The sequence below is a fragment of the Sphaeramia orbicularis genome, chromosome 12 (assembly GCF_902148855.1).
Source record: "Sphaeramia orbicularis chromosome 12, fSphaOr1.1, whole genome shotgun sequence".
Taxonomy (NCBI): Eukaryota; Metazoa; Chordata; class Actinopteri; order Kurtiformes; family Apogonidae; genus Sphaeramia; species Sphaeramia orbicularis.
The window spans coordinates 62,113,565-62,131,098 of record NC_043968.1 but is presented as its reverse complement, the minus strand read 5'-3'; the positions used below and the strand labels follow the sequence as shown (position 1 = coordinate 62,131,098).

At 37.7% G+C, this 17,534-nt stretch overlaps 1 protein-coding gene across 1 annotated transcript in view; it reads left to right on the top strand.

Moving 5' to 3' along the window:
* The window catches only part of nnt (nicotinamide nucleotide transhydrogenase), a 38,465-nt gene that overhangs the window by 1,805 nt on the left and 19,126 nt on the right, over positions 1–17,534 (top strand). The window contains exons 2-12 of the mRNA XM_030148909.1: positions 19–228; positions 4,143–4,372; positions 4,960–5,177; positions 5,883–5,970; positions 6,074–6,162; positions 6,994–7,181; positions 7,619–7,752; positions 7,845–8,036; positions 8,982–9,135; positions 10,434–10,595; positions 16,111–16,221. Of these exons, the coding sequence (XP_030004769.1) occupies positions 81–228; positions 4,143–4,372; positions 4,960–5,177; positions 5,883–5,970; positions 6,074–6,162; positions 6,994–7,181; positions 7,619–7,752; positions 7,845–8,036; positions 8,982–9,135; positions 10,434–10,595; positions 16,111–16,221 (1,714 nt within the window). The 5' untranslated portion in view covers positions 19–80. The remainder of the gene's footprint in view (positions 1–18; positions 229–4,142; positions 4,373–4,959; positions 5,178–5,882; positions 5,971–6,073; positions 6,163–6,993; positions 7,182–7,618; positions 7,753–7,844; positions 8,037–8,981; positions 9,136–10,433; positions 10,596–16,110; positions 16,222–17,534) is intronic.

Here is a 17,534-nt window from a genome sequence, read left to right as displayed (position 1 = left end):
TCTCATGTTTCTTCCCAGGAGGGGTGCTGTCTGTCCTGTTGAGCTCCTCCTGGTGTGTGAGTGTCGGGTGTGTATGCACCATGGCGAGCTTCTTGCGTGTTGTGGCAACCAGCTGCTCATCCCCTGTGTTCAGCGGGCTCTCCAAGCTACCGAGTAGCCACGCCGTTAAAACCCCATGCATACGCTTTTTCAGGACCCACCAAGCTCTGGGACGGTGTGCCAGTCCAGGTAAAACACTAAGCATCCCTATGCAACGTTTGCCACAAACAGTAAAATGAGTCATTCATCATGTAGTTTAAATTGTTAACGTAAATACAATAAGACAATGGATGCAATACTTTTTGTCAAAACTCTAGCGAGTAATTCATGTAGTGCAGTTAAGTGTGATTAGGAGCTTAGAACAAATGAAGGATCTTCGTGGAGGTCATATGATCTTGCAAACTCTAATGTGACCTATAACAGTATGACTCTTGTGTGTACAGCACACAAGACAAGCATATGGAGGTTGTTTTTGACACATACCAAGGCCAATGTTGCATAGACTTTGAAACCTCTCAATCCATATTTCAGCAAATATAATTAACATTTACAAATGCAGCTATTTAATTGTTAGGCTTTGCGCATTTCATTTGTTGAAAGTTTGACCCCTGTCATAAAAATCAAAAACTCATATATTGGTTGATTAGTTTACATCACGATTAGTTTGTTAAACTATTTTAGATTTAGTTCTGATCAGCATTTTGTGCTCTTATTCTGCAGTTGCATAACCACAATGCCCATAGCCTTTCTTTTTTTAGGTGTGTGACACTTCACCCACAAACGATAGCAAGTAGATTTACTGCTTAGTTCCTTATAATGGCATGGTGAAACTTACAAAAAACGTATACAAAGACATGCAAAACAGGAAAATATACAGCTCCTATTTTTTTAAAATAAGTGACAAAACCTCACTTGATCAGTGTCTGTTGACGATTAATTAGTAAATTAATATCAAAACAGTTTGCAGTTTCAAGCATTTCTTTGTTTTTTCTAGTAACAGAAATAGTATTTTTTACTGTTGTTTGGGCAAATGGAACCAGGGTTCCCTTCTGTCAGAACTTGACCTCAACACATTTCTAAACCAGCTGCTGACAGTTAACAGATACTGTGCATATTTATGTTCTGATAGCTAGATGGGAGTAACGCCATCTGTAGCTTCTATGTGAATTCTTATGTCCTCATTTATCTGTCTAACAGGAGTAGTATGGCAAATCATTAGAGTGCTTCTTGAATTGACACTGAGGACAGGTTTTTGATACAGTGGTGCTACTCAGTGTTTATACAAGCAGACAAGTATGCCTTTTGTTTGAATGTCTAGGTTGTCTTTGTGAAACTGCTGAAACATAATCTGCCATTGTAAATGTAATTATGCTTCTACAGAGCAGTGCATTAACTGTCGATTCCTTGACACATTGCTTGTGGTTTTGCACTTATTCCTTTTCAAGGTCAGTGAATTATAATATTGAAGAAGGTAATCAACAGTTTTGGCAAAATGGGCATTAAAACCAAACACATACTCCATTACTTTGCTTCTATCTCAGAATTCCTGTTAGAAGTCTATTTTAAGGGTCACTGCTGCTGCCTGATTCTAAATTCCAAGGTCACTTCCAGTGCACTGCAGCGCTGAGGTGTTTTCCCATACGCACTGTGCCCTCTTTCTGTTTCAGTACCTAGAAAGATGTGCTGTTTGTGCTATGAAAGCCAGTCGCAGCTGGTTCCAGGTGCTTTTTGTCTGTATATACTGCATGATTGAGGGCTGTTGGCGACCCAGTTTGCAGTGACACAGTAACAGGTTGACATTCATGCAGTTCGGTTAGTTCCAGTAACAGCTGGCAATGTCTATTTGTGATACACAAGTATCAATTTACAGACTCCCAGACAAGTAGAGAAGAAAATACTTTGTATAGATCAAGGAAACCTACACATGTAGACTTACATTATATTAGTATCAGGTAGTGTTGTCCTGCATCAGGCTGAATTTGGAACTAACTGTTGACTGTAAAACCTGCAAATACTGTAAATATTTCTGGAGCAACAAGAATTTCAAACAAATATAGAAAATATGCTTTATATGTTTTTTGAGTTATACTGCAAATGCATTTTGGATTAAAATGAGTCAACTTGCTTGGTTGTCAATGAAACAGAGACTACTCTTTTTAAAATCTCTGTTTTTCATGTGAAACATACAAACTACCGTTCTTGCATAAAAAATACAAAAACTTAGGCTAGCAAATTTTATCATTTAGGTTATTATTTACAACACTTTTTTTTTTCCTACTTCTGCAAATTTCCCTAAACATGAAGTTTTAAATGACTGAGACAAGTTGCTATGCAATCCTATTAATTACACAGCCCTAACAGAAACAACACAATAAGTTCCACAATAAATGTCAACATGTGAATATTTGGTCTGTGAGATGAGGGCCCAGGTAGCCGCTAGTTACCCTCAAATGAATTGATGTTAATTTAATCATATTGGCCTCACGGTGTCAAACAGTGTATTTGCTCTTTGCAGGGTTATGCAGGCCTATACAGAAATGTTTGGACATAACCCATATATCCCCTCTTCTGAAGGACCATTGAAATACCAGGATCTTTAGAAACCACTATAAATACAAAATGATCTCAGGTCTTTGCTGATTGAATAGTCATGTTTTGATGTTTTATCTACTGGTGTCTGTCTACTCATTTTTTTTTTAACTTAAACAGCATTATCTCTCTGTAACATAATAGCCATGGGATTGTGTACCTGTTATCATAACTGCTTGATTTTCATAAGAGTGTGAAGGCTGAAAGTTGTTGAGTCACATAAGTCACATAGGACATACATTCAGCCACCACTGCTGAAGTTTAATCAGCTGCAGTGCTTTCTTGTTCTGCAATAAATTATCAGTAGTTATCTTTTTAAAACATTTTGATGTGGATCTTTTTTTTTTTTTTTTCTTTTTTTTTTTTTTTGTGAAATAAAAGTTGTTAAAGGCAGGTCACCACAGCAGGGTGAAAGTACAGGCCTGTCTGAGGCTCTTATGTTTGTGTACAGATTAAGAGACAGTAGGAAACAGCTGCAGTGGAATTTTCCATAAGACAAGTTGTCATGTGACCTGCATGTTACATGAAGATGAATTAGAATACTAAAAAAGGTGTTGAACTATACTTAAATCAGTTTATTCAGAGTCTTTTTCTTAGTTTTTATTTTATGTTGTTTTGGTTTTTGTTTAACAGTTTATATTTTTAGTATTAAGCCTCTCTGTTTTTCTCATTCATTTTAAGTGCCTGTTTGTGCTGAAAATAGTAAAAATCTCAGTCAACAAAGAAAAGCTTGTCCTTTTAAGTCACCCAATTTCATTCTAAAATATAATGGGCCTTGTGACAGAATATTCCCAGACTGGAGAGAACTGCTGTTTTTGTGAGTCAGTAGTGTAGCTGACAGGCCTCGTCCATGTGCAACAGATAAAGGCCACTGTACACTGTCTACACTATTTATAGTAAACACAACTCGGGGTTAACTTAGTTTTCCTCTGAGATTCTCATCTAAGCTCAGCTGCTAGTTTCATGAAAAATATCTTAAATATTTTGATAAATACTGTAGAAATGGTGTTTGTAAAAGAAAAACAATATATATAAAAAAGTATAATATGCAACATTTCGGCAGATGACACTAACCATGATAAATATTTTGATTTGTATTAATTTAGTTTCCTATTAATGGTGTCATATTCTCTTTACTAACCTCAACCTTTAATGGTGCAGCTTCTTCCTTTGAATGAAGTGAAATAACACCAATATACTTAATTAAACTTGATATTAATAAAAACTCAGCACTTTACCGTGCCCGTAAACATGATTGATTTTTCATGTGTGGTGGTAATAGTGAGAACAATTTCCATGATACCACAATACTTCATAAGTCCTCTACTATGTTTTTTTTTTTTTTTTTTTTTTTAATTATTATTATTTGTTTTTGACTGCGAGACCCATAGTGGGATATATTATATCCCCCTATATTCTACACATCGGACATTTTTCAAGGATGAGATGAGAATATATGGCTGAATCAAGGCTGTCCCTATGTTTCACTCCATTGCTTCCTTTTGTCTTTCTAGGTATTCCATATAAGCAGCTCACAGTTGGCGTTCCTAAAGAGATTTTCCAGAATGAACGGCGTGTGGCACTGTCTCCCGCTGGTGTCCAGGCACTCATCAAACAGGGTTTTAATGTGGTTGTGGAGTCTGGAGCCGGAGAGTCTTCCAAGTTCCCTGATGAGCAGTACACTCAGGCTGGAGCTACAGTTAAAGACCTTAAAGATGTGATGGCATCAGATGTGGTGGTCAAGGTAGGGTAAAAGGGTGTGCTAATAATAAGAAAAAGTCTGTAATATGACGCTACAGAAAATGTGGGCAATGAAGTGAAGAAAGTGGTTATCTCTGGGAAGAAACATCTTATCTTATTGGCTAATCTGATATTCAGACAGAAGGGGGAAAAACACAGTAGAATATGTTAACTTATTTTTCTTTTTTGTGGAATTTTTATTTATCTTTCTTTTTTATCAGTATAATACAATCTAATCTCCTCAGGTTGAGGAGCAAGAAAAGAAACTAAAGAGCAGAAAACAAACAAATGAAAAGAACAGCCTGTGTTTGTATCAGAATGTGTTTAGGTCCCTTAATAGACACATTTTCCCTGAATGTCAGCCATTTCCGTCAGTTTTTTTATGAAGAGATTTTCTTTCAACTTCAGTTCATATGTAAGATGTTCCATGACAAGTATATCATCTATGATTGAAAGCCATTGTTTGTAAGACAGAGCATCAGTCTTAAGACAGTTCTTTGTTATGGTCTTCTTCCCAGCCACCAGGAGGATCTTGACAAGATATGTTAACTCAGTTTTCATGTTTTATCCTTTTGGTTTTTCTGCTTCCAGGTCCGTGCTCCCATCTTCAACCCCACACTAGGTGTCCATGAGGTGGAGATGATGAAAGATGCAGCTACTTTAATCAGTTTCGTCTACCCAGCTCAGAACCCTGAGCTGATGGACATGCTGTCTCAGAAGAAGGCCACAGTGCTGGCTATGGACCAGGTGCCCAGAGTCACCATCGCTCAGGGTTATGATGCTCTAAGCTCCATGGCAAACATTGCAGGGTAATTATAGGCTATATTCTGTTTTAAAATATCCCAAAATTACGAGGGTTATGCCATTTTTTTTTTTTTTTTTTTTTTTACTTGAAACTTCAATAACTGTACAGTACACCCAGTAACTTCACATCACTTGTGAATTTGTCATTAAAAGGAAATGGCATAATGTGAGTAGGGCTGGATGATAAAAAGATAGCAATATATATCGCGATATAACTTTCCTTGATAGAAATATGGGACATGCTTGATATAATTTTGATATAATTCATTCGTCTATGTTTTGACAGACATAAGAACAGCCAATCATAATTAAGTAGTGCCGCACTAAACCAATCACGCTAGAGCTATGGCAAGTTAGGTTGATGCCCACAGCACAGGCGGAAGAGCAGCCGCAGCACACGCACTTCTTTGTTAATCAACAATGGATGCTGAAAACAGTTACTTCTATTCTCTGACTTTGCTTCATAGCATCATCAAACAATTTTTTTGTTTTGATTGAGTCACCCCTAGCTGCAGAGAGGGCAGACTGTATTGCAGAAGCTTTTCCAAAACACTTTACTGAAGTGGATAAATAAAAATAATTTTTAATGTATGAATGGAACAGTCTAAAGAGGCAAAGGCACATTTTGAAGCACGTGTCCATTCTAGTGTTTTTGTTTTTTGTTTTTTTTATATCTGTCATCAATGTCATTATCCCCTCTGTATTTTCAGGTACAAGGCAGTTGTGTTGGCTGCTAATAGCTTTGGACGCTTTTTCACTGGACAAATCACAGCAGCTGGCAAAGTGCCACCAGCAAAGGTCTGTGTATCTTTAATGAATGTTTACTGTATGTACCATTTAGAACTTGTTGTAGTGATATATTAATCATTCCATATGATTTGACATTTGTGTCTGTGAACAGGTTCTTATTATTGGAGGTGGTGTGGCTGGTTTAGCTGCAGCTGGTTCTGCCAGGGCCATGGGAGCTATAGTCCGAGGATTTGACACTAGGTTAGTTTCTCATGTAACATACTTTAAATGAAATGAATCCATATCTAGCTATCTAGCTATCTATATCTGTATGTTCTGTACGGATGTGAACACTCTAGAAGTTTAGATACAGATACTAATTTTTGATGTTTAATGAAATGTTATTTTTTTTCTTATATACCCGTAGGTAATTTTTACACTTACTTCATGGGTCATTTCCTATGTCTTTCAGTGAGTTTTTTTTGTTTGTTTGTTTTGGGTTTTTTGTATCTGCAGAGAATATTAACACTTTCCCTTAAATAAGGGTGGAGGAAATTCAGGTAATTGTTCTTGGGGAAATATGTAGCCAGAATTTGGGTTTCAACTCAAAGGGATATGATACATTAGACTTACATTCCAAAGCTAATGGAGGTGAATTTTTTTTTTCATGAACTGCAAGATTCTATATTTGTGAAACAAATTATTTGTTAGTTAATTTTAAATTCAGCAACAACTGGATGATCAGTACAAATTTAAGCCCAATTTTGTGAAAAATAAGCAACTGGTGAGCTCAGCATAGCGCTGAGGACTAATCATCAAAAATTCACAGTGCTTGGACTACAGTTTCAGAATTTTGAAACATCCATGGATTTGATATATGTTTTTGCATGCAATTTTTTTTCATTTTCCTGACATGAACCAAGAGGGCACCTTGATTTTATATAGAATGATCCTCATGCCATATAGTCAACAAAACACTTGGTCGTGATTTGTGAAAAGAAATGTTGATAAACAAAATCTCAAGTGGGATGACAATATTGTGCTATTACTGTAGATCGTTATGTCTGATGCATCATCTCCTTCCTCTCTCAGAGCTGCAGCTTTGGAGCAGTTCAAGTCTTTGGGTGCGGAGCCACTGGAGGTGGATTTCAAGGAGTCAGGAGAGGGTCAAGGAGGCTACGCTAAGGAAATGTCAAAGGAGTTCATAGAGGCTGAGATGAAGCTGTTTGCCAAACAGTGTCAGGACGTGGACATTGTCATCAGCACTGCTCTCATCCCTGGTATGCACAGACACTTTTTTACTCTTTATGCCATGATGAGTGGAACTGAGTTATTATAGCTTTCAAACTTTTCATTAGTTTTTATCTTTATCAGTCTTTAAGTTTGTTTTTTTGATTTTTGTGTGGTGTTACAAGTGCATATGGTTTATTTTTATTTTGTGGAATTGAATAGTTTTACTAAAGTGTTTTAGTTTTGTATTTTGTTTTTCGGGTATTTCGAGGGAAACTTTGATTTTTAGGAAGCTGAGAAACCAAGAATGAAAGAATACATGACATCAGTATATTATAATACAGTATTTATCAGACTAGTCAGTTAGACCCTATTCATGAAAGGGTTTTTCTGTTTTTACTTCAGTTATTGTGTACACATCAGTTTTATTTTTGTCTCCCTGTTTTCATTAATTTTAGTAATTTGAAATTGAATTTTAACATTCCAGGTAAGCGGGCACCAATCCTGATCACCAAACCGATGGTGGAAAGCATGAAAGATGGGTCAGTGGTGGTGGACTTGGCTGCTGAGGCTGGAGGAAACATTGAAACCACAGTCCCAGGAGAGCTGTCAGTGTACAAGGTCGGCTATATTCTGACCATTTAACATCCACATAGTACCTTGTCTCCTACAGTTTAATAATGAATCATAAATATTTGTACTTTCTTGTATAGGGTGTGACACATATTGGTTACACAGACCTGCCCAGCCGTTTGCCAACACAGTCCAGCACTCTGTACTCCAATAACATCACCAAGCTGATTCGGGCCATCAGCCCAGACAAGGACAACTTTTACTTTGACGTCAGGGAAGAGTTTGACTATGGAACCATGGATCATGTCATCAGGGGATCTATTGTCATGCAGGTATGGGCTCTAGTGACACTGGCAGCAAAACATAGCAGTTGGTAAGATTTCACAGAAAATTCCCAGCTGAAACATGCTGAGAAACATTCAGTCATGTAGACCTCAAATGCCCTGCAGGTCTGTGAAACAGTCACTAGATGTCACTCTTGGACAACTAATCTTTTGACAGCTCCAAAATAAAATTTCATGGTGCTCATCAAGCTCTATGTACTGTCTTTTACAGACAAATCCCAATTTAATTCCTCTAGAAATTAACTCTTACAAAACAGTAATTCAGTTGAAGTAAGAGGTTCTTGATCATTTCAAAGTAAGTATAGTAATAATAACTTCTGTATGGACAACTGAGATGACTTGGAGCAAACTGCTGCCCTACCACCAAAAATAAATGTATGCAATTCTCCACCATTGCCTAATATCCTTACATTGTCTATTGATATACATGTGTATATATCTCATATATGTTTTAATTTGAGTTTTTAGTAACTTGATATGTAAAATCAAGTGGAATTTGCAGGTGGCATTCCTGATCCCTGATCATGTAAATCTCAACTCATTAAGTATAGTAGCTGTTTGCTTTGACGTTTCCACTGTTACACATCGTTAGATCCTTTTAGTTCTGTTAACATTAACGTTTTAGCATTACTTCAGGCTATTTCACTAGAATGAAGTGCTATGATGTGAATATATGGTCAATCAAACAGAATGGGATGACGCTATTTTGAGTTGCATCTTAATGAAATGCTCAGTGATGAAGTTCACAAATGCAGTGTTTATGATTAAGGCTTATTTTGTGAAAGTTAATAATGAAAGTGGTGGATCTTCATTGCTATTGACATTCTCTGATCATGATTTGATTAGATTGCACATATACAGCCAGAGGGCAAACCATGGATGCTGTTCACTTGTCAATTAAACAAAAAAACAACTACTTCTTGTCCTCTACAGAATGGAAAGAACCTTTTCCCGGCTCCGCAGCCTAACAATGTGCCTGTTGCAGCTCCTCCTAAACCCAAGAGTGTCCAAGAACTGGAGGCAGAGAAGGCAGCACAGATCAGTCCCTTCAGGGCTACATTAACTAGTGCTGGTTTGTACACTGGAGGTAAGTTATTGTAGACTAAACCAAATATTCCATAAAAAAAAATTGATTCTCTAGAGCCAAGGGGCAAAGTCAAGAATAAACATGTAGGCAGAGTTTATTCTTTTATAGATGAGTTCTGTTCAGTCCTTGCATTAACATCAATCCTCACATATCTGAACAGAAATGGTCAACTGTAAGTGCATCAGTTCACACCTGGCATCACAAAGCCTATCCAGATGTGTATTGAGTGATCATTTGCGATCTGATACTCACTGCATGAGGGGACACTGTTAAGCAATGCACCTTAAATATCAATGTGAGGATTTTGACCATTCTGTTCATTTTCATCAGCTGAAAGTGCATGACTTGCACTTTAGCGATGATTGAATATTAAGGCAGGTTCTAAACTGGGCCCTACATGTCCTTAGTGGATCTGATGTGAGGTTCAGGTCTGCTATAAGGTGAAGGATAGGTCAGTAATCAACTTTTTAGGTCACCGGAGGAATGTGCACAGGAGGCGAGAAGTGACAGAAGCACACACACAGACACCCTGTTAGTGTCAGGAAGTGTACATTGTAAAAACAGTGTCACGCTGAGTGTTTGTTTGAAGTGGAGCTGAGGTGAGTGGTTCCCATGGTGCCACACAGCTCTCTGTGTAAATGCACCACATGCAGTTAATGTGGTTCACACATTGTTGAGGTGTTCCAGCAGTTTCCCACTGAACACCACCGCACAGCTACTGTTGGGAGCTGCTCTTTTATTGGAGTGAAAACTTGCTTAGTGCTGGTTACATGCTTATTAGCAGGGCATGTAATTAAGCAGTTTTGATCATTTGCTGCTGACTATTATGAACATGAACAACTTAATCAATTTTTTTTTTCTGTCTGGAAAAAGTCAGATCCATTTAGACTGCTAACTATAGTATGCTTACTTGTTAAATACACAGGAAGCAAAAGCATCATGGGTGGTCAAGTGCCTACCACATCTTGCATATTGCTTTGGGTAAAGGCTATCCACTCAGTCCAACCATCGTTTCTAACATGGTTCATAGCTTTCCAGTAGATAATGTTTCACCAATGGTTTACATTTTAGTATTGCAAGACAAATTTAAGACAGATATTTAAGAGAGATATTTATTTAAAAAAAAGGCAACAAAGGAAAAACTGAGTGACATATATTTATGACACTGAATTGAATGTGAGAATTGAATGTGAAAATTGCTTCGGGGTTTTTTTGTGTGTGGGGGGGGGGGGGTTTAAGCCATGGGTGAACAAAGACTTGTTTTAAGACTCATGTTACTTTGTCTCTGCCGGCACCAGGTCTTGCCACCTTGTTGGGTCTGGGTGTGTCTGCTCCTAACGCCGCCTTCACTCAGATGGTCACCACCTTCGGCTTGGCTGGCATCGTGGGATACCACACAGTGTGGGGAGTCACTCCAGCCCTACACTCTCCACTCATGTCTGTCACAAACGCCATCTCAGGTGAATGTAGTTTGCCCTCCCTCATTTTCATGAAAAATAGTTGAGTTTAATATGTGAATCACCATATGCCTACTGTATGATATTATCCATTACAACACTGGCTGAACATGCAGCCTCAACAGGGTTGTAAGAAGTGACATAAAATGATGAAATACATTTAGAATAAGCCATGATCAAAACTATAAGAGTAACCCTAACCAACATTATGCCACCTATTGGTTTATCAGCTACCACTTTACATCGCTAGCCCTTCCAGTCTGCCTTATGCAACCCTGGAAAAATATGCACAGTAGTTGATCTCAAAGGGCAAATTATTTGTGATACTGTTTAAATTATGGCATTACATACATTGTCACTTTATAATAATTTCAGGACAGTACAGGACAGTAACACTTTGTTAGAAACACTGATTTGTGTGAAATGCTCACTGGACTGTATCTTTCATTTGGCATGATATACATCTTTGCCACAAAAAGAGCCATTACCTTGACACAGTTCAAGATTGGGTGTAAAAGTATTAAGAGGTGAAAATCCTAACAGGTTGAGAGATGTATCGCGGCTTTGTTAGGGCTGCAACGACTAGTTGACTAATAGTTGACAGCAAAATTAGTCAATGACTAATTTAGTTGAATTTAGAGCTACTGAAAGTTTCAGTAGCTCTGAGCAGCTTGTTGAAAGATAAATTCTGTGATGGCAGGTGTGTTGTCTTTCTAATTATATGTTTTCACAGTCTTTCTCTTCATCTTATGACAAACTTAGATTTTCTTGACTAACATCAGATGTGTTATCGATGTGTAAAAGTGGCTATTGCCACAGTACTGTGGGACTAACTTTCCCATTTGTCTGTTACCACAGAGCCAATCAGCGCCCTCGTTTATATCATGTGTAGACTGGTAACCTGTCCCCCTGTTGCCACAGTATTGTGGCAATAAGTATCGCACATGCCATGTACCAATCCATTTACAAGAAAAGGCTAGGATACCAGCTACGTCCAGATGACAACACTCATGGTATTTTTCTTTTGCGGATTCTTTTGCGTCCATACACATATCGTTTCAAGAAATATTTGTGTCCAGGTGGAAACAGGGAAAACAATGTTAAAACGGTGTAAATGTGTATGTCACACCTATGTGTGGCACTATACACAAACACAGACAGAGCCGCAGGAGACACTAAAATCACAGAAGAATGCAGTGAGCATGCTCATGAGGTTACATCCGGGGTTTTCTTCTTCTGGTCACATGGTACTATGATGTCATAGATTCCAAAAAAATGGTGTTTTGCCCATACGGCATCGCAAGGGCAGTGCTGTGAGATTTTTCCACTCTGGGGCCAGTTCTCCAAAAATTCCATTTTAGGGCACCGACTGGTGTCATGTGGACAAAAGGCCAAAACGATATTAAACTTTTGTGGATTGACATAATTTCATTGTCATGTGTACACCATATATCGCCACAGTGCTGTGGCAACAAGAGGCTAAAGAGTTCATGTAACGGTATCCACGATTGGCTCTGTGGCAACAAAGGGTCATTACTGCTTATTGTCACTGTACAAATGCTAACATTTGATTGTCTCTGTGGCAATAGACAAACCGATATTTTGTGCCACAGTACTGTGGCAGTAGGCATTGTCAAATTATTTATATCTTGCCATTAACTACTGCACATACTGATTTTTTTTTTTTTTTTTTTTTTTTCAGAAATAAGGTTCCACATTTGACTGGAAGGGTTAAGAATTCGTTTCACTATGAGCATTAAAATCAGGCACAGCGATAGAGGGTCTTAAAAAAAAAAGTGAATGAGAGCATAGTGATTCCTGAGGAAAATGAATCACTTCGTATTTCAAGAGAAAATACTTCTTTGGTGGAAGGTACAGTAGTTAAAGCCAGGATTTCTCTGTCAGTGGTATAAGATACTTCTACCTTCGTTTCAGTTTCAAGGCATGGTTGTTGCCCTTTGGTTATGATGTATGGTCATATCAGTGAAGCCAACATTTTTTGGATCACCTAGTGGTTGCTTTGTCCCATTTAACATAAAGAACAAACTTGGTCCCAAAACACCTCAGACATGTTACATGTCAGTCAGGCCTGGCCCTGGGGTGTTGTTCCTTTTAAGTTTTGCCATTCAGCTCAAATAAAAACTTAAAAGATTGTGTCCTTATTGTCAGCTACAACTTGACACAAAGGGGTTAGGAGGTTAGCGAGGTAAGTGCATGTGTGTGTTCTTATGTCTTTGATCAGTCTTCAGAGCCACACAGGGGTAGGAAGTAACACACTGGTGATCTTGTAGGTCACAGAAGTCCTTTGCTGGTTTACTTTTGCACACAGCCGGACATCAGAGCTTAGCTGTGTAACAACTATAATAGACAGTTTTCACTTCCTTTAAAATTTTATTAGTCACACCTCTACCCTGCTCCTGTCTTCACACCATTGTATTTATTCTTCTGGTTCTGCATCCTTTCATTTATAGCATGGTAATATGTTTGTATTTTTCAATTAACTCACTTTAACCTTGCCATAATTCATCATTACGTGCATTCCACGTAACAGTTTCAGCACACTTTGCCAGAGGGTAATTTATTATTTGTGACATTTTTATAGTTTTAGAAAGATCTTTTTGAATATCCATAGAATTTTGGACCAAAAATTAAATAAATTTACACGCAATCCAACTCTTAGTTTTCAGCGCCACATTAAAGTTCATCCAGAGGTTTTTCTTCCCTCTTTCCTCTCTGTTCATCCTCATCTCGTTCTCTCTCCTTCTCCTCCCAGTCCAGGTATTTTTCCTTTTTCTATTTGCCATGACCGCCTTAATACCTTTTTTTATATTTCTGTCACTGACTAAATGTGGTTATGGAAACACTGAAACCAGTAAGATTTAGTTGTTGTCCTGCCAGGCATCATAAAGACACACACAATCACTCACAGACATTAGTGAATCATATTGGAATTTAGGGTTTCAATGAGGGACAGTTATTTTCTTCATGGAGAGATTATAGTCTTACAACTGATACTGAGTGTGACCGATGGGTCATAGTAAATTCCTCAGACATTGGTTTTATATCCAGTGGCTCATTGAAGCGCATCTGTATAGCTGGTGTCTGATAAAAATGCTTTTATCTACCTGAGAGCACTGATTCACTGTCACTCTTTGCCTGTAGCCTGGTAGCTTATGTTTAGAGCAGGTCATAGGCCCACCCAGTGTATACGTGTGTGTTGGCGTATGCTGATGGCTATTGGCTTTCTTTCTGGCCAGTCTGTTGGTTGTGGTGGCCAAGCCTGTCTTTGATCTACACCTAAATAGTGTAACTGTGTATTTACTTTGTTCTTTTTAGGGTTTTTTAGGGTTTTTTTGGTAGAAATTATGTGTCCTATCATGTCAACTGGCATACCGATGCTTAATTCTAATTTGACAGCAACATTTTTTAGTTATTATCAGTAGGTTTCATATGGTTGGAAATGACATAAGCAAGTGTTTCTTTTGCTTTTTAATTTTTACTAAAATGTCATGTCTACAATGTTTTCATGCCTTTTGAAATTTTCACAAACTTTTTAACAAAAGGCAAGCTTCTATACATGTTCTAGCGCAGGGGTGTCAACACTTTTTCAGCTCACAAGCTACTTAAAATGGTATATGTCAGGGCGTAAAATTAACTTTTTACGTCATCTGCCATTGGCTAGTGACCTCCAAAAATTTACCAGCCAGAAATATTTTTCACCGGCCAAATAAAAATATCATGCCTTATTTTACTTAAAATAATTACCAGATGTTTGAATTATGAAAATCCAACTTAAGCATCACTTAAAGAATGCAGTTATGTACAGATAAAATTAGATGATTGCTATTTTATAAGGTTATATTTAATTTCAAGGTGACTGCTGCATCTTCATGTAATAAAAAATTACAAATGTACTACTACTAAAAAAATACTTTGTAATAGGTGTACCTGCATGAACACTTATGGCACAGTACAATTCTGTACATTTATAGTCAGTATCTTACTCTGATAACTTGCACTGAATGGAGTCATCCAGGGTTGCATAGTCTGGTTGGTACCAGCCTCAAAAAGTCTTCCAAATGATCATCAGTCCTAGTGGAACGGCATTTGGACTTAATAATCTTCATGTGGGGAAAAATGTCTGCTATCTGATAAATAATAATTTTAGTTCCCTCATCTTTCTCTCCCTCAGTTTTTCAGACACAAGTCAGTGTTGTAGTTTTTATGAAGAGTTCCATAGAGTCTCTCCACATTTTCTGTCTTTGGTATAACACTGATAACTTGATAGATCAGCCAAAAATGCTTAGAATATGACACGATGGAGGAAAAAAAAAAGTGTTGTTCCTGTTGTCCATGTAAGTGATAGGTTTTTTGTTTCTTACTTGGATCCATATGAATTGAAGGCTAACTAGTTCACTTAGCTGACAGGAGTTTTGCAGTACCTCACACAGTTAATGCATGTTTGACTGTGTGGCCATGGTGTGTTAGAAAAGAAGAGATCTCAGACTGGTTGCCCTGTACGTCGATTAAGTGGGAGATTAGATGATAGACCAACATCTAAAACATTTTTTTGAATGGCTACCGTTGCGATCTAGTTGATGGTAATTGACGTATTAAGCATTCTTGTTCTAGAGCATGTCATGCAAGTGTAAATTAAGTAGTCCTCTAGTCAGCTAATATATCTTTAGTGTAATGTTTTACCATCTTGTGTTATTTTTGTTTGTAATTTTCACAGATGAACTATGAAAACTTTGGTCTTAACTGTGTAGAATTAATAGACATCAGAAATAAATCCTGTCTTTAGTCCTGTTTTATTCTAATGTTATGATATTCATTTTGGTATTACAGAGTGCCTTGTTAAAATAATTGTACCACCACCATTTTAATTAAGAACTCTCAATGTGGTCTCACAGAAATGTATTTTCCAACACTATTTCATGGAATACAACCAAAAAATTTGTTTGTACATTCCAATCGGATTTTTAGAGAGATGTGCACTGAAAGGTTACAGTGTTTATAGAATACTTACATCTACTGTAAAAGAACAGTGATGATGCTTCCCAAAGGCTGTTGAGCTTATATTCTATATTTGTCTTGTCTGAAAATGGACTCTCTTTGTACCTGCCAGTTCCTACTAAATTGGACACACACATGTCCGTGTGAGTGCAGGCTCCTGGGGTGCTGTGCATTGTATCTTACTGGCTGTAAGTCATTACAAGGCTGATGTTATCAAGGTTTCCTGAGCCTGTTTCGGTAAACACTCTCTTTTTCCCCTCTTTTCCTTTTCTGTCTGTGAACTTCTTTCCAGCTTGGAAAACCGTGTGCTGAAATTCTTAAGATGAAATGTGGTGGTTAAATTCTCTTTGCTGTGTTCAGTCTTAAGATGGACATTTATAATGACTGAAATAATGCTTGTTTGAAACTCTGTTGTTGTTTCATCTACACTAAAGCTGTTACCATCTTGTGCTGTATCATGAAAGGGTGACGTCATGACCACTAAAATCTGTGTGTTCTTCAGGTCTGACGGCTGTGGGTGGTCTGTCCCTGATGGGAGGTGGCTATACCCCAGCAACTACTGCTCAGGCACTGGCTGTGCTTGCTGCCTTCATCTCCTCGGTCAACATTGCTGGTGAGTCACCCGTACATAGACATATCATAGCGATCCCTGCCAGTTACAGCAACCCATAGCCAATAAAATATCAGCTCAGGCTGAAGATTGAAGACTTTTATATTGATTATACAATAATACATCTCAACCCAAGTTTTTCAGCTGCCATTTTTGCCCACCTGCTCAGACAGTCAGCGGCTCTGGCTTGGACCACACACATTCATTCCTGTTATTAATAATTCCCATTATAATGACAAGTGTTCCTGGAGCTATTATAAGACTCATCACTCCCTAATTCATCGAGGAAACTGAGTGTTCCTCCAGGGCTGAGCCATGAATTAGTTTTAATTTCTCTTATTAGCCTGTAGCGAGACACTAGGGGAAACTTTGATGCAATAATATGAATATTTAGCTTCAAATTGAACTCACTTCTTCTTCATGTCATGTTTGTTTGTTTGAAGGTTATTTAAGTTATGTGTGTAAGAAATGCTGGACATTATAAAGGTTAAAAGTCATGAAAGTGGTGTGAATCTGTCTCTAACTTTGGGCTGTTGAGGTTCTGTGGCACTTCTTTTAGAACCAAAATCTTCCTTATCTTCGCTCTTAACAAAAACATGCTACAACAACACAGCCTTTTTCAAAAAACCTAGTTTCCTACCCGTTGTTTAATTTCATTTTGTCATGTTCTCCATGGTTTTGGTTCCACACGCACATTTCTAAATGGTTTACCACATTACCCATAAACCCCTGGGAACACAAAAAAAAACATTCCATGGAAAGGGACGAAACACAATAGTGAAATTTAGCTCCAATAAAACAGACCCAGAAATTTTTTCGGTGTGTCTGTTTTGCGGAGCAGGTCCCTGGCCACAGCTTCTCATTCCCTCTGTGTCTCCACAGTCATAAGATGTGGGAATGCATGGAAAACACCTGGGTTTGTTAAATCAGCAGAGTATGTTCAGACAAATGTCAATCTGTGCTACCATGTCTCTTTACATTTTTATTCTATATTGTATTAGTGACTGATTTAATGTTGGCCTCAGAGAAAATGTATTGGTTTTTACTTTGACAGCAGTAGTAATTATTCTTGCAAATCTTCTAAACATAGTAGTCCTGTTCTGGGAGAAGAAATGTAAAACACTGAGTGGACACTGGTTTGGCATTGTTTAAGTACCTGAACATTCCTCCATATTAATATATTGACTCAGATTGGTTTTCAGTAATATTACCCAGGTGCTTCTTAGAGGTTTTAACCAGGACTGTCTAAGACTAAAATTACATGAACTGGAAAAAAACAGTGTTCACCTCTGATTCACCCATTAGTGTGTGGGTGC